The sequence below is a fragment of the Amphibalanus amphitrite genome, unplaced genomic scaffold, assembly GCF_019059575.1.
Source record: "Amphibalanus amphitrite isolate SeventyFive unplaced genomic scaffold, NRLGWU_Aamphi_draft 000016F_arrow, whole genome shotgun sequence".
Taxonomy (NCBI): Eukaryota; Metazoa; Arthropoda; class Thecostraca; order Balanomorpha; family Balanidae; genus Amphibalanus; species Amphibalanus amphitrite.
In genome coordinates, this window is record NW_024881512.1 from 584,184 (window position 1) to 601,102 (window position 16,919).

General features: G+C 51.5%; 3 protein-coding genes across 14 annotated transcripts in view; 1 reads left to right on the forward strand and 2 right to left on the reverse strand.

Annotated features, from left to right (window-relative positions):
* Positions 1-182: 182 nt before the first annotated feature.
* LOC122387094 (succinyl-CoA:3-ketoacid coenzyme A transferase 1, mitochondrial-like) lies at positions 183-3,632 on the reverse strand. 8 transcript variants are annotated; one of them, XM_043376933.1, is made up of 2 exons: positions 3,412-3,632; positions 183-2,352 (listed from the first exon to the last, which is right to left on the reverse strand). In XM_043376933.1, the coding sequence occupies exon 2, from the start codon at positions 2,344-2,346 to the stop codon at positions 790-792; it is 1,557 nt and encodes a 518-aa protein (XP_043232868.1). In that variant the 5' UTR covers positions 2,347-2,352; positions 3,412-3,632; the 3' UTR covers positions 183-789. The 8 variants fall into 8 exon arrangements, with proteins under 8 accessions (XP_043232868.1, XP_043232907.1, XP_043232887.1 ...); XM_043376972.1 differs by having other exon boundaries at positions 3,450-3,514; XM_043376952.1 differs by having other exon boundaries at positions 3,424-3,509.
* Positions 3,633-3,690: 58 nt separating this feature from the next.
* LOC122387123 (zinc finger and BTB domain-containing protein 17-like) overlaps positions 3,691-16,919 on the forward strand; it is a 30,951-nt gene continuing 17,722 nt past the window's right edge. The window contains exons 1-2 of one of the 2 annotated variants that reach the window (XM_043377081.1): positions 3,691-3,996; positions 11,285-11,376. The gene's annotated coding sequence lies outside the window, so the exon portion shown is untranslated. The remainder of the gene's footprint in view (positions 3,997-11,284; positions 11,377-16,919) is intronic. The other variant, XM_043377042.1, reaches the window with a different exon arrangement.
* On the reverse strand, positions 4,231-15,813 carry LOC122387169 (prefoldin subunit 2-like). 4 transcript variants are annotated; one of them, XM_043377109.1, is made up of 4 exons: positions 15,784-15,813; positions 5,591-5,724; positions 5,177-5,300; positions 4,231-4,565 (listed from the first exon to the last, which is right to left on the reverse strand). In XM_043377109.1, exons 2-4 carry the CDS (start codon positions 5,713-5,715, stop codon positions 4,356-4,358), a joined length of 459 nt encoding a protein of 152 aa, XP_043233044.1. In that variant the 5' UTR covers positions 5,716-5,724; positions 15,784-15,813; the 3' UTR covers positions 4,231-4,355. The 4 variants fall into 4 exon arrangements, with proteins under 4 accessions (XP_043233044.1, XP_043233052.1, XP_043233036.1 ...); XM_043377117.1 differs by lacking the exon at positions 15,784-15,813 and adding an exon at positions 15,503-15,514; XM_043377101.1 differs by lacking the exon at positions 15,784-15,813 and adding an exon at positions 11,558-11,624.

Genomic DNA, 16,919 nt, shown 5'->3' on the forward strand with positions numbered 1-16,919 from the left:
GACGAGTGTGCATGGTGAGAAAGGGGAGAGAGAGCAATTGCTAGCAAACGAGTACTCGCAGCGTAAAGCAAGAGGTAAAGATATACCTAAACGCTCCAACGTCCATTGGGTCGTAAGCGAACGGTTTAGGCCGGTCGCCACCAGAATATGTAATGTCTTAGTCGAACATAGAAATTGATCCGTGCAGATACAAAAACTGTATTAATTGCAAAGTCTAACGTACCGGTTACAGCGGACGCGACAGCGCACTTCAAATACAACATTACACCTTCCTGAAGACAACCGCGACGAACATCTTTTAATCGGCACACGTCACAAAACAGCTTCCATCGTCACAATATATCGCCAATCCAGCTGGCCAGTCTGCATCAGTTACCATCGTACACATTTTACAATTATCACCATCGTATCGGCACTGAACACAGCGTAACACTTCGGAAAGGGTCTGGCTAGGCCACACCTACAGTACAACTGCCTCATTCCACTGACCACAGCGTTTACCTCAAACTGACAGTGTCGCTCGACTCGCTCGCAATCAACGCTAGAAAAACAGCCACCTTCACCCTATTGCACTGGTAGAATGGCATCAAAGTCACGTTCTCCCGCGACCAATGACAGCCTTCAGAGAGGCCACAACCGCAGAGTGTACCGCGGCGGCGGTCCCGCTATTTACAGAGAGAAACCCGCCACCACCCTGTTACTCATCGGCCGTTCGTTAGGGCTGTGAGTCGTTAGGACGCCCGTGTGATCGTTAGGACGCCCGGACCGGTAACCCGGTCACGACCCAGGTCACTCGGGGTCGGCCACCTCCACCTGACCCATCGGCTTCAGGTCATCGGCCACGCGGAACTCGCAGCCGGTGTTCTCGATGATCTGCTGGACGGTGGCGCCCTCGGCCAGCTCGCTCAGCGTCAGACCCTCCTCCGGGTCCACCAGGAACACGCACAGGTCCGTGATGATCATATCCACGCAGTTCTTGCCCGTCAGTGGCAGAGAGCACTCGTTGAGGATCTTGTGCGCGCCGCCCTTGGCCACGTGCTCCATGGTGACGACGACCTTCGTGCCGGGAGCCGCCACCAGGTCCATGGCGCCGCCCATGCCCTTCACCATCTTTCCGGGGATCATCCAGTTGGCGAGGTCGCCGTAGCGCGACACCTGCATGCCACCCAGGATGGTGAGGTCGATGTGGCCGCCGCGGATCATGGCGAAACTGTCGTCGCTACCGAAGTAGCTCGCTCCGGGCAGCACGGTCACCGTCTCCTTGCCGGCGTTGATGAGGTCCGGGTCCTGCTTCCCCTCCTCTGGGAACGGACCGAGGCCGAGCACGCCGTTCTCCGACTGCAGGTGCACCGTCATGCCCGCAGGAATCAGGTTACTGGCCAGCATGGGCATACCGATGCCCAGGTTTGCGTACATGCCGTCCTTGAACTCCAACGCCGCGCGGCGGATGATCCGCTCACGCATCTGGGCGGCCGGCGTGAGCGAGGTGGCCGAGGCGGTGCGCGGCCGGCGCAGCGTCAGACGCTCCACGCGCTTCTCGTACTTGCCACCGGAGACGACGCGTTGCACGTACACGCTGGGAATATGCACGTGCTCGGGCGGGATCTCCCCGATATCCACCACCTCCTCCACCTCGGCGATGGTGACGCGGCCGGCGCGGCACATGGCAGGGTTGAAGTTGCGAGCCGTCTTGCGGAAGATGAGGTTGCCGGCGCGGTCGGCCTTCCAAGCCTTGACCAGCGCGAAGTCGCCGGTGATGGCCTCCTCCAGGATGTAGTGTCTGCCGTTGAAGACGCGCTCCTCGCGCGGGGCGCTCTGTTCGGCCACCTTGCCGTCCTCCGAGTAGCGGATGGGCGCGCCGCCCTCGTGCACCAGCGTGCCGTAGGCGGTCGGTGTGAAGAAGGCCGGCACCCCGGCGCCGCCGGCGCGCAGCCGCTCGGCCAGCGTGCCCTGCGGCGTCAGCTCCACCTCCAGCTCGCCGCTCAGGTACTGCCGCTCAAACTCGCCGTTCTCGCCCACGTACGACGAGATCATGCGCCGGATGCGGCGCTCCTGCAGCAGCAGGCCCAGGCCGAAGTTGTCCACGCCGGCGTTGTTGCTGACGACGGTGAAGTCGCGGCTCTCGGAGCGCAGCAGCGCGGCGATCAGCGTCTCCGGGATGCCGCAGAGGCCGAACCCGCCCACCAGCAGCCGCGAGCCGGACGGGATGTCGCGCACCGCCTCGTCAGGTGAGTCGTAGAACTTGGCCGGGCGCACGGCTGACGTGGCCAGCAGACGGCGCCACACCGCCGGCCGGGAGGCAGCGGCAGCGGCCAGAGGCCGGCATAGGCGACTCAGCAGCGACATCCTCACCTGAAACAGGTGCGTCATACACATTATCTTTGCTTCATAATGTAATTTGCCATCAAAGTCTATTGTAAAGTAGCAGAATGGAAAGCACGACAATTTTGATGAGATCTCATCAGTGGGCCTCAATCAGGCAGTGAAGCTTTTCCTTGATGCAGATACCTGTGCACTCATTGCCAACAGACTTCAAGGCAATAGGGCATGAAAGTGTAAAAAAAACGAGAAGGCGGATGTGCTGGCAGTAGGGCTTGACACAAATAGCTTGGCATAATCGATTTAGGTGAAAAATATTGCAAGTAGTGCTTGTTTGTCATGCTGCAATAGCTAAGAAGAGGGTGTCCTTTCATCATATGGCCTTATTTTCTAAATCAATGCAAGGTTGGTGGGGCCACTCGACAAACAATGCTGGTGAAGGTGATGGTGCCGCTGGTAAACTTCAATGTGTAGGTACCTAATAGATTAACATTAATCAAAAATATTGTCACAACATATGCCAGCTCATACAATGTCTGCCTTACCAACATGAACACCAACATTGTCCCCAACTAATGATGATTTCTAACTCTTATCTGACACAGACTAAAAAGAAAGTGCCACTTTTTTAATTATTTGGTCTTAGTAAGCCCGGCATCACATGAAGATGTGAGGGTAATTTAGTAGGTTGTAGGTATGAAGGTTGTAGGTTCGTAGGTTAGTAGGTAGGGTTGGGTCAGGTTAGATTACAATTTTACCAATACGAGATGGCGGCGAATCTCTACAGTTGCCAACTTGAACTGGAATCTTCATGTCATGCCAGGCTTGCTATTACCATATTTCATGAGGGTTTTCTTATAGCAGTTCATGAGTCGGTTTTTAATTGATGCCGAATTGGTAGATTGATTATAGAACCATTAACGCTCATGTTACAAAAAAATCACATTCCACTTCCAGCCATTATAGCTATGGATATATTAAATGCAATTGTGTGCCCTAATTGCGTCCAAGGCAGTATATACGATTGCGTCCAAACGCTACTGATATAAAAAAAGGGTGACATTCAATTTATTACAGAGTAGGTATACACACTTATTCCTTTACACCTATAAACCCAGCCGACAGATCACTTTCTGCTTATTTCTCTCCCAAGTTTCCAACAGTAGGCCTTCATGCGACAAAGCTTAACGCAGCTGCGGCATTCAAAGTGTTCTATTTTTGCAAACTAAAATGTTTCAGGTAGAAGAGCAGAAAAAGGCGGCTTTGATTGGTGAAGAGAACTTTTGCATGCAGGAAGTGCAGGATCGCAAAAATGCTTGAATTGTCAAGAAATCCGACGGACCGAATTTGCAGCTGCTAAATTATAAAACTGACTTGTTCTTGTTTTTGTAGGATTAGGGCGCGTAGCCGTCAGGGCTCAAGCATTATAAATATATGCATTATATGCATTATAAAATTGACGGTGACATGACAGCGGAAAAATTATTTGCTGTAGCTTCAATAACTAGGAATAGGTAACATCTCTGGAACCCTTTTCGGCGATTCATTCTACATCCGGCTTCCTTCATGGTCACCGCGATTGATCTTGATTTGTGAACCTTGTGAACTAACCACCATCAGACGGACAAAAAGAAACCTCCCTCTGACATTGCCTCTGACAAGTTTGCACCAAGTGAGGTAAGAGGACTCGCGCAGCTTTCTTCCCGAGATCGGCACGCTTACCTATTTTAAGTGTCGTAAGGAAATCAGATTGCATTTTTGTACAAATTTAAGACTGCTACCCTTTAAAAATCAAATGACCCCGATTACATTTGCATTAGTCACTTGTGAAATCGCACACTTATCGACCGTCGCCTGACAATATTCACGCCCCCCTCCCCTCATGGTGCACACTACACAAGCAGTCAGATATATTTGCTAGTAACTGTATTAGGCAAATTAATGAGAACAAGCGGGTGAATGACACGGTAGACACAATTATCATCGGTGTGCGCGCGGCGCTCGTCCCTCCCTCCCCGTCCCCCGGACTCCGGAGCCTACGACTGGCCCTGGGAGACGAGGACGCCTCCGCCGGTGGCGCCGGCCGCGCCGGCCGCTCGCGCCGCCGCCGGGCGCTCGTCGCCGGCCGGCGGCGGGCCCTGGCCGCCGGGCCCGCGGATCTGGATCTGGTGCTTCTCCTGGTAGGCGGCGATGTCCTGTGCCTTCTTCAGCACCTGCTCCTTTAGCTGGTCGATCAGCTGCGTCAGCTGACAACGGAGCGCCAAAGTCGGTCATCGAAGGGTGGCGGTGCGTGAATGAACGACGATGGTATTCGGGCTACACGATAGTGCGGCAATTAAGCGACAAGCATTGGTTTCAAAACGATCATATGTTATGCATAAAACACTTATCGGCAAAAAGACGGGCAACGCTCAAAACAAGAGCTGATCTTTCCCCATCGTGCGTGAGCCGACGATTTGCGACCTTCACGGTGGACACCTTACACCGGACGAGTGCCCTGCCGAAGAATCGCTGGTACACCATCCATATGTCCGCCCGTCTACTCATCTCTCTCACCATGTCCTCCACTGCTCTCCCCCGATCCTCTCCCGCTCACACAATCTCCTTCTACCACTCTGACTCGGTCTTCCAACCGCTCTCACTTGGTCTCGGTTGGTGCTGACCGGTGAGCGCCGGCAGCACCTCTCTCACAGTTCTATCCCCGCTCTCACATGGTCTCGGTTGGTGGTGAGCGCCGGCAGCACCTCTCTCACCTGGTCTCGGTTGGTGGTGAGCGCCGGCAGCACCTCTCTCACAGTTCTATCCCCGCTCTCACCTGGTCTCGGTTGGTGGTGAGCGCCGGTAGCACCTCTCTCACCTGGTCTCGGTTGGTGGTGAGCGCCGGCAGCACCTCTCTGACAGTCCGCTCCACCAGCACGCCGCCAATCATTCGGAAACACTTCCGCGACGGGTCGACGCCGGTCAGCGTCTCAATCACCATTCTGACGGAAAAATAACGATTAAATGAAGAAACACAAATCAAACAGAGCACTTGGTGGCCGAAAAGCAGAACGAACAGTGAAATGGTTGGGAAAATGAAGGAAAATAGAAGCAAGCAAGTGGCCAGCCTCTGGAAGTGGGTGGGTACAGCCGATACTCCGGACTGACGCACCTTCGAGTTTGCCAATGACCTGCATTTGATGAGCAGCAGGACAGGCTGAGCCTACCTAGTGACACAAGCCCATGTTCATTGGGGATAGGAAGCAGTTAGAGCGTCCTCGCTATTACTGACCTGTGTTCATTGAGCTCCTGTTCCAGTTCTGCCACCTTCTGGGCTAGTTGTCGCTGCTCAATGCGGAGCTTGTTGAAACCCTGAATCACCTCCTCAGCACTGTTCTTGCTTATCTTGGCTGACATTTTCAACACCTGAAAACATTTATGCAAAAGCTTAGGTATTTTGGAAAAGGTTAAAGCAATAGAAGTCAGAGAGGCAAGCAATCTAAGAAACTTAAGTAGCACTACCACCCATCACCATGTTTTAAATTTCAATTAACCCTCGCCGGCACAGGCCATTTTGCGCCCTTCGACGGCACAAGGGGGGGGGGGGAGGGTGGTACGACCTCTCCCTCGCGTTTGGCCCCTGATCGAGCTAGAGCTTCGCGGGAAAAAAACGAGCGTGTTGCCCGTGACGAGAGGAAACCGATGATACCCCATTTTAAGGTCCTAGGTCATCGGTTGACCTTCCAGGTCAGGTCCCAAAAGTCGGGAAAATCCATTTGACCGAAAAGTCGGGAAAATCGGGACCTGTCAGAATGTCGTAAAGTACGGCTTCTGAGGGGTTTTTCGGGGTGCTGATCACGAATATCATGTAAGCTTTGATCACAGATGATGTCTTTATGCATTTAGGCCTGGTCGGGTCAGGTCCTGCCGGGTATTCGTAGTGCGTCAACCGCCTCTGATAGATTCGTAGCATATTACGAAGGCACCAAAACTTTTTCGTTTATGTTCAAATGGTTGCTAAATTCGAATTCAGCTAAAAACAACAAGCCTAAAAATATGTAAAACTCGAAAAAGTGAACCGAAGTCATCAAAGGTCAATGACCTGACCTGACCTTCAGGCTTCAGGTGACCTTGACATCCACCCTAATGAATGGGAGCAACATCAAATGACATGTTTGAACGCTTGGAACCACGAAAAGACTGCAAAAACGCGGGTAATGCGAGCCGATATACGCCGAACTGCGATTCCGGCCAAACATGGTCTCGAAAAGTAGGTCACAGGTCAAAGGTCATTTGGGTCGGGGTAATGAAATTTGAAGGGTAGGTGTAAAATTGATCAACGCGAGGGTACTGAAAGTTTCGTCGTGATCGTCCACTTTTTACGCGAGTAATTTGCGAAGAACCTGGAGGACGTTGCAACACCCCTCCCCTCCCCTGTGCCGGCGAGGGTTAACCCACTCCTTGAACAAAAAAAAAGATAATTGTTGCAACTGAAAATTTGAGAGCATTTGCTATGAAGTTAGGTACCTAAGAACTCCTTAGAACTTGCACTACCTATTCTCTTTATGTGTTACTATGGTTGAGTAACGAGCTCTGTTCGGTCGCTGTTTTTTATCAGCATGCTGTCGGTTTTTCCCTTATAAGGAAGCTAGTTATTGCTGGCGCTTCTTGGCCTCTCATTGGTCAAATGAAGAGACCACGTGAATTCGACCAACGAGGAGCCAAGCAATAGCAGCATGCTAGCAGCCTGCTGATAAACTGCGATCGAGCAGCGCCATGTTTATTGTCTATCCAGCCAGCAATTTAGTTTGGCTCAAGTCCGTTTTGCCCCGGCAACTCCGACATGCCAGACTTGGACCGGTGTAAACGACAGCCGTCAGAGCCGGGGGTTCGATTGATATGGTCTATTTCGGTTACCCAGCCTTTGCCGTAGCGCTCCCGAGTTGGTATGGTTTCGGACCGCCAAGTCGGGCTCAAGTCCGGCTCCCTGCAACGACTCAAGTCCAGCTCCCTACGGCAGGTCCGGCTGCCTCGTAGCTGCTCTGTCTTACTGTGGCTGAAGTACAGTTGAGGTACGGCACGGCTGATACGGCTTAAGTCCGGCTGTGGTGCGGGCGAGCTCCGGGATCGTTTGTCAGCTCCAGTAGTTTTAGACCGTGTCCGTACTTCAGCCGGAGTAAGTGCCAAAGCTAGCCAGAGTAAAACCAGATACGGCCCCGACCAATTTTGCTGGCTGGGGAAAGTGGTCTGGACCGTAGCTGGTTTTACTCTGCCTAGCTCCGGCACTTTACTCCGGGCAAAGTACGCCGTACGGGCAAGGTCTGGAGCTCTACTGGAGCTGACACACGATCCCAAAGCTCTCCCGCACCACAGCCGGACTTATGCTACTCAGCCGTGCCGTACCTCAACTGCACGGAGCAGCAACGAGGCAGCCAGGCCTGGCCGTAGCAACGCCGTGACAGGGAGCCGGACCTAAGCCGGACTTAGCCGGACTTAGGTCCGAAACTATATCAACTCCGGAGCGCTACGGCAAAGACTGGCAAGCTGGAATAGAGCCATATCGACCCAAAACCCAAAACCTTGCTGGCTGGGTTGCTAGCTGGGTATATGCCATTGGTATTGGGTATCAAATATACCTACTTGGAGTCATTGATCAGTTTAATTGATCATAATATGCCATGTACTGCTCAACAATGCCTATGGGTACTAAAAATTGTTATTCCATCATACATATCTGGATTTTTTTTAAATAGGATTTCCTCGATTAGAAAATTTGACATCCAACATTATTTTATTTTTCCATAAACTATTTTTTACTTATTTACTCATTTACTTATTCATTTCTTTACATTGTACCTAGTAACTATCCCTCAAATATCTAGGACCAGCTTCAGACTTCAAAGAGGCATTTCTTGGCAGTAGCCACTAGCCAGTGAGTCAATAAAAGATGACAATGAAGTGAGTAAAAGAACATCATGACATGACATGAAGAAATATGATAAAAGCACACAACGCAACCATTCACAGTTTGTTCTAATAAGAAATGAGCATCCACACAACTCGCGATCAGTCTACATTTCAGCTGCATCTTAAAATGAATGATGGTCAGATCAGTGAGGTCAGGTCAGCCGGAAGAACATTGCACTGATCTGCAGCACACTGCGAAAAAAGTCGCTTTCTGCCACCATGGCATATGCTGTGCAGTGTGCATTCAGCACGCTGTCCCTGCAATGTCAGTTGTCATGAATGTGATCTGGATGTTCACAGTTTGTGCAGAACTGAGCAGCTAGAGGCTAGAACTCCAGCTGGCCAGTGAAACAGACTTACTTACTTACTTACTTACGATGTACGAAAATTTTGAAGGCCGTTAGGCTTGTGGGACTCTGACTTATCGAGCTCAGAGACGATATCACTGCATCAGTCGTTTGAGTGGATGGTAATAGAGGAGGTGGGCCCAGTGGCGGTCTAGCCTGGACTTGAATTCATTCAAGGATCTCGCTTCAACTATGTGAGCAGGGAGGTCATTCCAGTCATTAATGACCCGGACACTGTACGCGTTCCGCCTCGATCAGGACCTTGTGAAGACCGACCAGACCTTGTGAAGAACTGATTAACTACAATCACAATGAAATAATATTTAAAAAATCTACTTTAAATATTAACGTTTATTAAATATTTATTTTAAATAAGGTTACAGTCAATACAAATAAGGCCTCTCCGACCATTCATGTTTTAATTCCGATATACTTATACTTACACTTATAAATCGCGGAATTTAGAAAGGCCACTTGGCCTCTGGGATCCGGACCTGTCGAGCTGTTTGTCTGTATTGTGTGATGTTTCAGTCGTATGGGTGAGTCATGTGCATGAAGCGTGCCCAGTGACTGTCGAGCCTGGCCATGAATGAGTCGACTGAAAGCGCATCAACAACAGTCGATGGCAGCAAATTCCAGTCGTTCACGACTCTCACGCTGAACGCGTTTCGTCTGACTCTGGAGTTGGTCCTGGACTTGGAAAGCTTCCATGTGTGTCCACGGGTCCGGGACGTCGCCGCTCGCGTAAAGAACTTGGACGCGTCAACGTCAACTACCCCGTGGAGCACTTGGTAGACCGTTATCATATCGCCGCGGCGACGACGGTAGTAGAGAGGCGGCAGGTTAAGTGTCTGGAGCCTCGCCTCGTAGGGGAGTTCGCGGATGCTGGCGACGAGCTTTGAGGCTCTCCTTTGGACCCTTTCAATCTGCTTCTGGTCCGCTCTGTTGAATGGCCCCCAGACCGCGTTGGCATACTCCAGATAGGGCGGAGGACCATTGTCCGGAAGAGCAGCGGCAACGTGGTTTCGTTGATGACACAGAAGGATCGCCGAATGACTGCTAGGATGTGGGAAGCCTTGGAGATGGCGGCTGCCGCTTGCTCTCGGAATTTTAGCCGGTGGTCCATCTGCACCCCCAGATCCTTTTCCACCAAAACTTGTACCGTAAAACGGGGTGTTAAGGGACAGTTTTGAGGTGTTTTGTTATATAACTCAAGAAGGGTTGGAGATAGAAGCATCAAATTGTCAGCATTTTATGTGGAATTTGGTGCTTTACATGCCTGCCACATTAAAGTTTTTATGATTTATACCTGCATATTATTTTTTATTATTTTTCATCACTGTCCCTTAGCACCCCAATGTGGGGTGTTAAGGGACACCTATATTATTCCAAGAAATGGTCATCAAATGCCCACAATTGGGGTGTGGAAGGGCACACAATTTATTTATTGAAATGTTTTGCATATTCTGTCACAAAACAAGTCAGGTTCATTCACCACTCATGACCTTTTTAGTCAATTACGTGTAATGCAGTTTACGCTTGTGGAAAATGTGCTAATTATAAGGTAAACAGAACAAAAAAGTACCCTTCTGTCATCAATAAAACCCATGTTGAAGCTAGTCACTTGTCATTATGTTGCCCTCTCTATTTTAGCCTTTTTATGATGACATCACATTTACCTACATCAGTCTCCATCGACCCATCATTGTAAAAGCGAGTGTTGAGATGTTTTGTTACATAACTTAAGATGTGTTAGAGATAAATGCATGAACTTGCCAGCATTTTATGTGGAATTTGGTGTTTTCCATTCCCACTGAAAGAAAACTTAATGAAATTATATTTAGATATTATTTTTTATTTTTTCTTCCCTGTCCCTTAGCACCCCACGTCCACCTCAAAATATGCATGTATCCGGAAAAGAGGAAGAGGATGATGAATGAATGGGTGGATTTGCACAAGTTTTTCAGGAAACATGTGCAATACATGTGACAATACACCTATGCATTCATTTTCCCTGTACACCCACTAGTTTATGTGGTACACACAGGGTTTTGGAGATGTTTCAATTTTGTGAAAATGTAGCATGATTTTCAAATCCATTTTTGAACCAAATCACTTGCATGAAAATCCATACCATTGTATCCTATGGTCAAGAGCAAAACAGTGTCAACTACCACACTGAAGTTTTTATTGAACCTTCTCAAATTAGGAAGTTAATAGGACTCAAAGTTTTTCCCATGCAACTGTCCCTTAGCACCCCACTGTCCCTTAACACCCCATTTTACGGTACAAGCTCGGTGCCTCCCATATGATACCCCTGCCTGTCGTCTTGGCGACCCAAGTGCAGGGAAACGCATTTAACGCGATTGAAGGGAAGTTGCCAACAATCCGACCACTCAATGAGTGCATCCAGGGCCCTGTTCGCTCGCTGTTTTCATATCAGTGTGCTGTCGGATTTCCCCATATAAGGAAGTTATTGCTGGCGCGGCTTGGCCTCTCATTGGTCTAGCGAATAGACCACTTGAATTCGACCAATGAGGAGCCAAGAAGTAGCAGCATGGTCGCAGCCTGCTGATAAATAAACAGGGTGCGAACAGAGCTCAGGTCTCTCTGGAGTGTTTGGGCATCTGAAATCTGGCTGACAATTCTGTACTTCTTCTTCTTCTTCTCAGTCGTCGGTTCCACCCATCGGGTGCACCATCAGGCTGATCTTTGCCGTTCACGTTGTCGGCAAACATCTTGATGGTCGACGACACGTGGTCAGGTAAGTCATTTAGGTACCCAGGAACAAAAATGTTTCAAAAAATGTGAAAACAAAAATGTTTCGCCTACCTAGGCAAAGCAGTAGCACCAAAACTAAGAATCTTCAAATGTCCTTTGCACTGTACTTTTACTTATCACTCAATCTTAATTATTCAAATAAATTATATTGATAATTATAATACCAAAATATATGCGTCACTGCATTGCTGATTGCACCAAGATTGCACACTGCATCAGGATTCCAGGACAAATCTTCGTATGGCATTTCTTCGTCGCGCAATTCTTCGTCCGCATTTCTTCGTCCGCAAATCTTCGTCGGCGCATTTATTCGTGTCGCATTACTTCGTCTCGCATTTCTTCGTAGGTGCAAAAATTCGTAGCGCATTTCTTCGTATCCGCATTTCTTCGTCGGCGCATTTCTTCGTCAAGCATTTTTTCGTCCACGCATTTCTTCGTCTACGCAAATCTTCGTCCGCATTTCTTCGTCCACGCAAATCTTCGTCTGCGCAAATCTTCGTCCGCAAATCTTCGTCCCCGCAAATCTTCGTCCGCAAATCTTCGTCCGCATTTTTTCGTCCACGCATTTCTTCGTCTACGCAAATCTTCGTCCGCATTTCTTCGTCCACGCAAATCTTCGTCCCCGCAAATCTTCGTCCGCAAATCTTCGTCCGCAAATCTTCGTCCGCAAATCTTCGTCCGCAAATTTTCGTCCGCATTTTTCGTCCACGCATTTCTTCGTCCAACCAAATCTTCGTCCGCAAATCTTCGTCCGCAAACCTTTGTCTGCGCTATCTTCGTCTCCGCAAACATTCCCAGTAAACATGCCGACGTCGGCCCGACGTCGGGCCGAGGCTCGGCCCGACGTCGGCCCAACGTCGGTTCAACCTCGGCCCGACATCGGCTGGACGTCGGATATGCCCGCATGTTCCGACGTCCAGCCGAAGTCCAGCCGACGTCGAGCCGACGTCGGGCCGAGGTCGTTTGCCGAGGTTGACGAGATCGTTTGTCGTTGGACCGACGGGGCCGACGTCGGCGTGTTTATTGGGACAACGCGCCAAAAATATCAACCGGCGACGGGATTCGAGCCCTCCAGTCGCCGACGTCGGCATTTTTACTGGGACAACACGTCAAAAGCATCATCCGGCGATGGGATTCGAACCCCGTGTCATTTGAACGCGAGGTTAGTGCGCTAACCACTATACCACGCAGCCAGATGGCGATTTCAGCTTGTTTTGTTGGGTTATGCCCTTTCGGTCTGACAAGACCATTTCAGAGCCGGAAGGATGATAGGATGGAGACATTGGTCTTCTTGGCGAGCACCCTGGGTCCAGTTCATATAGAGCCCCTGGTCCCATTGCTGTTACGTGACACTTATTGGAAAGAGCGACCCCACAATGGATTCACATAGCCACTCTTACACACCTGCACCAACGTTTCCCAAAGTGTCCCTTTGATAAGTGGCACTTTGGCAAAGTGACACTTGCCGACTGGCCTTATATGAACTGGGCCCGGCCCTGGTGAGTTGCCGGGGCTGAGCCTGACCAAAGGATAGGCCGAGCAGCCCCCAAGCACTCACCGCTCCCGGCTACGGGCGAGCTCGGCTTACGGGCAATCCCAAATGGGATAAAGTTTCCCGTCCAGTCCGGATCAGGCGGTTGCGGCGTGGAGGAAGATTTTAGTTTCCTGAGGATATTTTGAATACAGAAGCTCTTTATGAAACATGAAACATGCATTTTATATTATTGTAACGGTCAAAACAGCGGCCGATGTCGGTCCGACGTCGCCCCGACGTCGGCCCGACGTCGGCTGGACCTCAGCAATTGATCTCGGTCCGACGTCGGCCCGACGTCGGCTGGACCTCGGCTGGACGTCGGAACATGCGGGCATATCCGACGTCCAGCCGATGTCGTGCCGAGGTTGGACCGACGTCGGGCCGACGTCGGCATGCCGATGCCGAGTTGCCGACGTCACCCCGACGTCGGCCGACGTCGGGCCGACGTCGGCATGTTTACTGGGTTCGTCCACAAATGTGGTTCAATAAAACCATGAAGAAATATCAGACTATCAAGTGATTGACGAATTTAATGCATGGAATGGATGATCGAAACTGTTGAAGTCAGGTAGATGAGGTCTGTCAGGTGAAGCTATTGTATTTGGGAGCCGAGAATTGTAACATTCCATATCATTTGTGTCCCGGACATTCTTTTTTTCGCGGTCGACGAATGACAATATAATCTCTTGTACCCTCGCCGGCATAGGCGGCGGAACGGGTAGGGCACCGGGGCACCGTTCCCCTATTTAATTTTGGCCTTTTAACAGACGTAGCGCTATGGGCGTTGCATGGAAAGAATGGGACTAAAAGTCGGCAGTGCCGTGCCCCCCCCTAATTGAAGGTGTTCCGCCGCTACTGCTCGCCGGACCTATTTGTTTTCTACATAGGTACACGCCGGCCGAGGGGGGGCGGGTACGACCCCCCCCCCCCCATCGCCGTTTCGCCACTGGTGGAGCTAGCGCGTCGCGGAAAAAACGAGTGTGTGCGCCGTTACGAGACGCAGAGATAAATACCCGATTTTAAGGCCTTCTAGGTCAGGGGTCGGCTTACGGCCCGCGGGCCGGATCCGGCCAGGAGGGTGACGGTTGGATCCGGCCCGCGACCATCTGACGTCCGGCCCGCGGCTGGTATCAGCGACTTACATCGTGTTCCGACCCGCGCCCCGCGGTTCCTTCAGAAATCGACTCCGATATAAAAGTGACTTAAATGTGCTTTGGCACAATAGTTCTTCCTTCGCACACTTCATGAGTTTATAAACACCATTTGCGGGTGTTTTAGTCTAATTCTACTTCTAGACAAAACTTGCGCGGGCCGGACGTCAGATGGTCGCGGGCCGGATCCAACCGTCACCCTCCTGGCCGGATCCGGCCCGCGGGCTGTAAGCCGACCCCTGACCTAGAAGGCCTCAAAATCAGGTATTTATCTCTGCGTCTCGTAACGGCGCACACGCTCGTTTTTTCCGCGACGCGCTAGCTCCATGAACGTCGATGGGGGGGGGGTCGTACCCGCCCCCCTCGGCCGGCGTGTATGTAGAAAACAAATAGGTCCGGCGAGCAGTAGCGGCGGAACACCTTCAATTAGGGGGGGGGGGGGCACGGCACTGCCGACTTTTAGTCCCATTCTTTCCATGCAACGCCCATGCCCCATAGGGCTACTGTTAAAAGGCCAAAATTAAAGAGGGGAACGGTGCCCCGGTGCCCCTCCCCGTTCCGCCGCCTATGCCGGCGAGGGTACAAGAGATTATATTGTCATTCATCGACCGCGAAAAAAAGAATGTCCGGGACACAAATGATATGGAATGTTACAATTCTCGGCTCCCAAATACAATAGCTTCACCTGACAGACCTCATCTACCTGACTTCAAAAGTTTCGATCATCCATTCCATGCATTAAATTCGTCAATCACTTGATGGTCTGATATTTCTTCATGGTTTTATTGAACCACATTTGTGGACGAATGTTTGCGGAGACGAAGATAGCGCAGACAAAGGTTTGCGGACGAAAATATGCGCAGTCAAAGATTTGCGGACGAAGATTTGCGTGGACGAAGAAATGCGTGGACGAAAAATGCGGACGAAGATTTGCGGACGAAGATTTGCAGACGAAGATTTGCGGACGAAGATTTGCGGACGAAGATTTGCGGACGAAGATTTGCGGACGAAGATTTGCCGGGACGAAGATTTGCGTGGACGAAGAAATGCGGACGAAGATTTGCGTAGACGAAGAAATGCGTGGACGAAAAAATGCGGACGAAGATTTGCGGACGAAGATTTGCGGGGACGAATATTTGCGGACGAAGATATGCGCAGACGAAGATTTGCGTGGACGAAGAAATGCGGACGAAGATTTGCGTAGACGAAGAAATGCGTGGACGAAAAAATGCTTGACGAAGAAATGCGCGTACGAAGAAATGCGGATACGAAAAAATGCGCTACGAATATTTGCGCTTACGAAGAAATGCGAGACGAAGCTATGCGACACGAATAAATGCGCCGACGAAGATTTGCGGACGAAGAAATGCGGACGAGGAATTGCGCGACGAAGAATTGCCATACGAAGATTTGTCCGGTTACGCTGCATCAGGGGGATGTCGTCCCGGTTCTTCCCATGTATTATTCGCCAATCAGCTTAACACTACCGGTGATGTCACTGGAGGACCGCCAATCGGGGCCGGCCGGCCGGCCGGCCGGGCCGGGCCCGTAGCAGGCCAAACGCAGACGTTTTCAGAAAAGCGTAAGCCGTATAGATACAGTCGTGGATGGAGTTTTGCTGTGATTCGGCTCTCCAAGAGCGCGTCAGGGTACCAGGACCCGGAAAAAGGTCATAGTGAACCGGCATCTGATAAAATCCGCTCACCACTTAGCAGCCGACTTCGACACTTCACCCTCGTAAAACACAAAAGCCTGCCGGTCATCAATCCACCTGCATCTCTGCATCTGCTTACTACCTATATGGACCAGTTACTGCAGCCGTTTTGGAGCGGTTCACGGCCGATAACACAACGGGCGTGCGCTAGCCGGCGGTGCTAAGCGCTAACCACTGAGTGCGCGTGGCCGACCATGCCGCCCCGATGGCGCTGGCCCCCGGCACCGGCGCGGCGCTGCTGACCCATGGAGGGGGGGGGGGGAGGCTGATAATTAGCTGAGCCGGAATTGGGATCGAAGCCGGTATGGGATTGGGATAGAAGCTCAGCGAGACTAAGGGATTGTGTGGTGCCTTCGGTACGCCCCTCAAAATCACCCGTGTAGGGCCCTCAGGGCCGCCGGTTATGAAGCCTTTGGAGGCACTGCAACTGGTGTGGGCCCTCACAGGTACCGGTGTGATGCTCTTAGAGGCATTGGTGCGGGGCCCCCAGAGGTGCCGCTGTGGGCCCTCAGAGACGCCGGTGAGGGTCCTCACAGTTGCCGTTGTGGGCCCTCAGGGACACTGCAGTGTGGGGTTGTCACAGTCGGGTGTGGGATCCTTAGAGCTGCTGGTTCGAACCCTTTACAGGCCGACAGGGGCTCTCAGAGACCGACAAGGGGCTCTGTCTGCGGTGCCTTCGGGAGCCCTGTGAAGTCCTTAGAGACCAGCAAGGTACACTCAGACGCCAGTGGGGCCCTCAGAGTCGTCGGTGTGGGGCCTCAAAAGTCACCGGTGTGTGGCCGTCCGATGCGACTCCGGCGTTGAGCCCCCAGAGCCGCCGATATATGGCCTAAAGAAGTACTGGTTTCGGGACCTCATTCAGGGGTGCCGGCTGCACTCAGAGGTGGCAGTGTTGGGCCCTCAGCTAGGCACCGGTGTGGGGCATTCACAGCCGCCGGTGAGGGCCCTCGCAGGCGCCGTTGTGGGGGCCTTCAGCCATTGGTTTAGCTGGTCATCACAGGCGTGTGTGGAACCCTTAGAGCTGCTGGTCCCTGATAGGCCGGTAAGGGCCCTCAGAGGCCGGCAAGTAGCCCTCAGAGGTCGCCAATAGGCCCTGAGAAGCCGGCAAGGGGCCCTCAAAGGCCGAC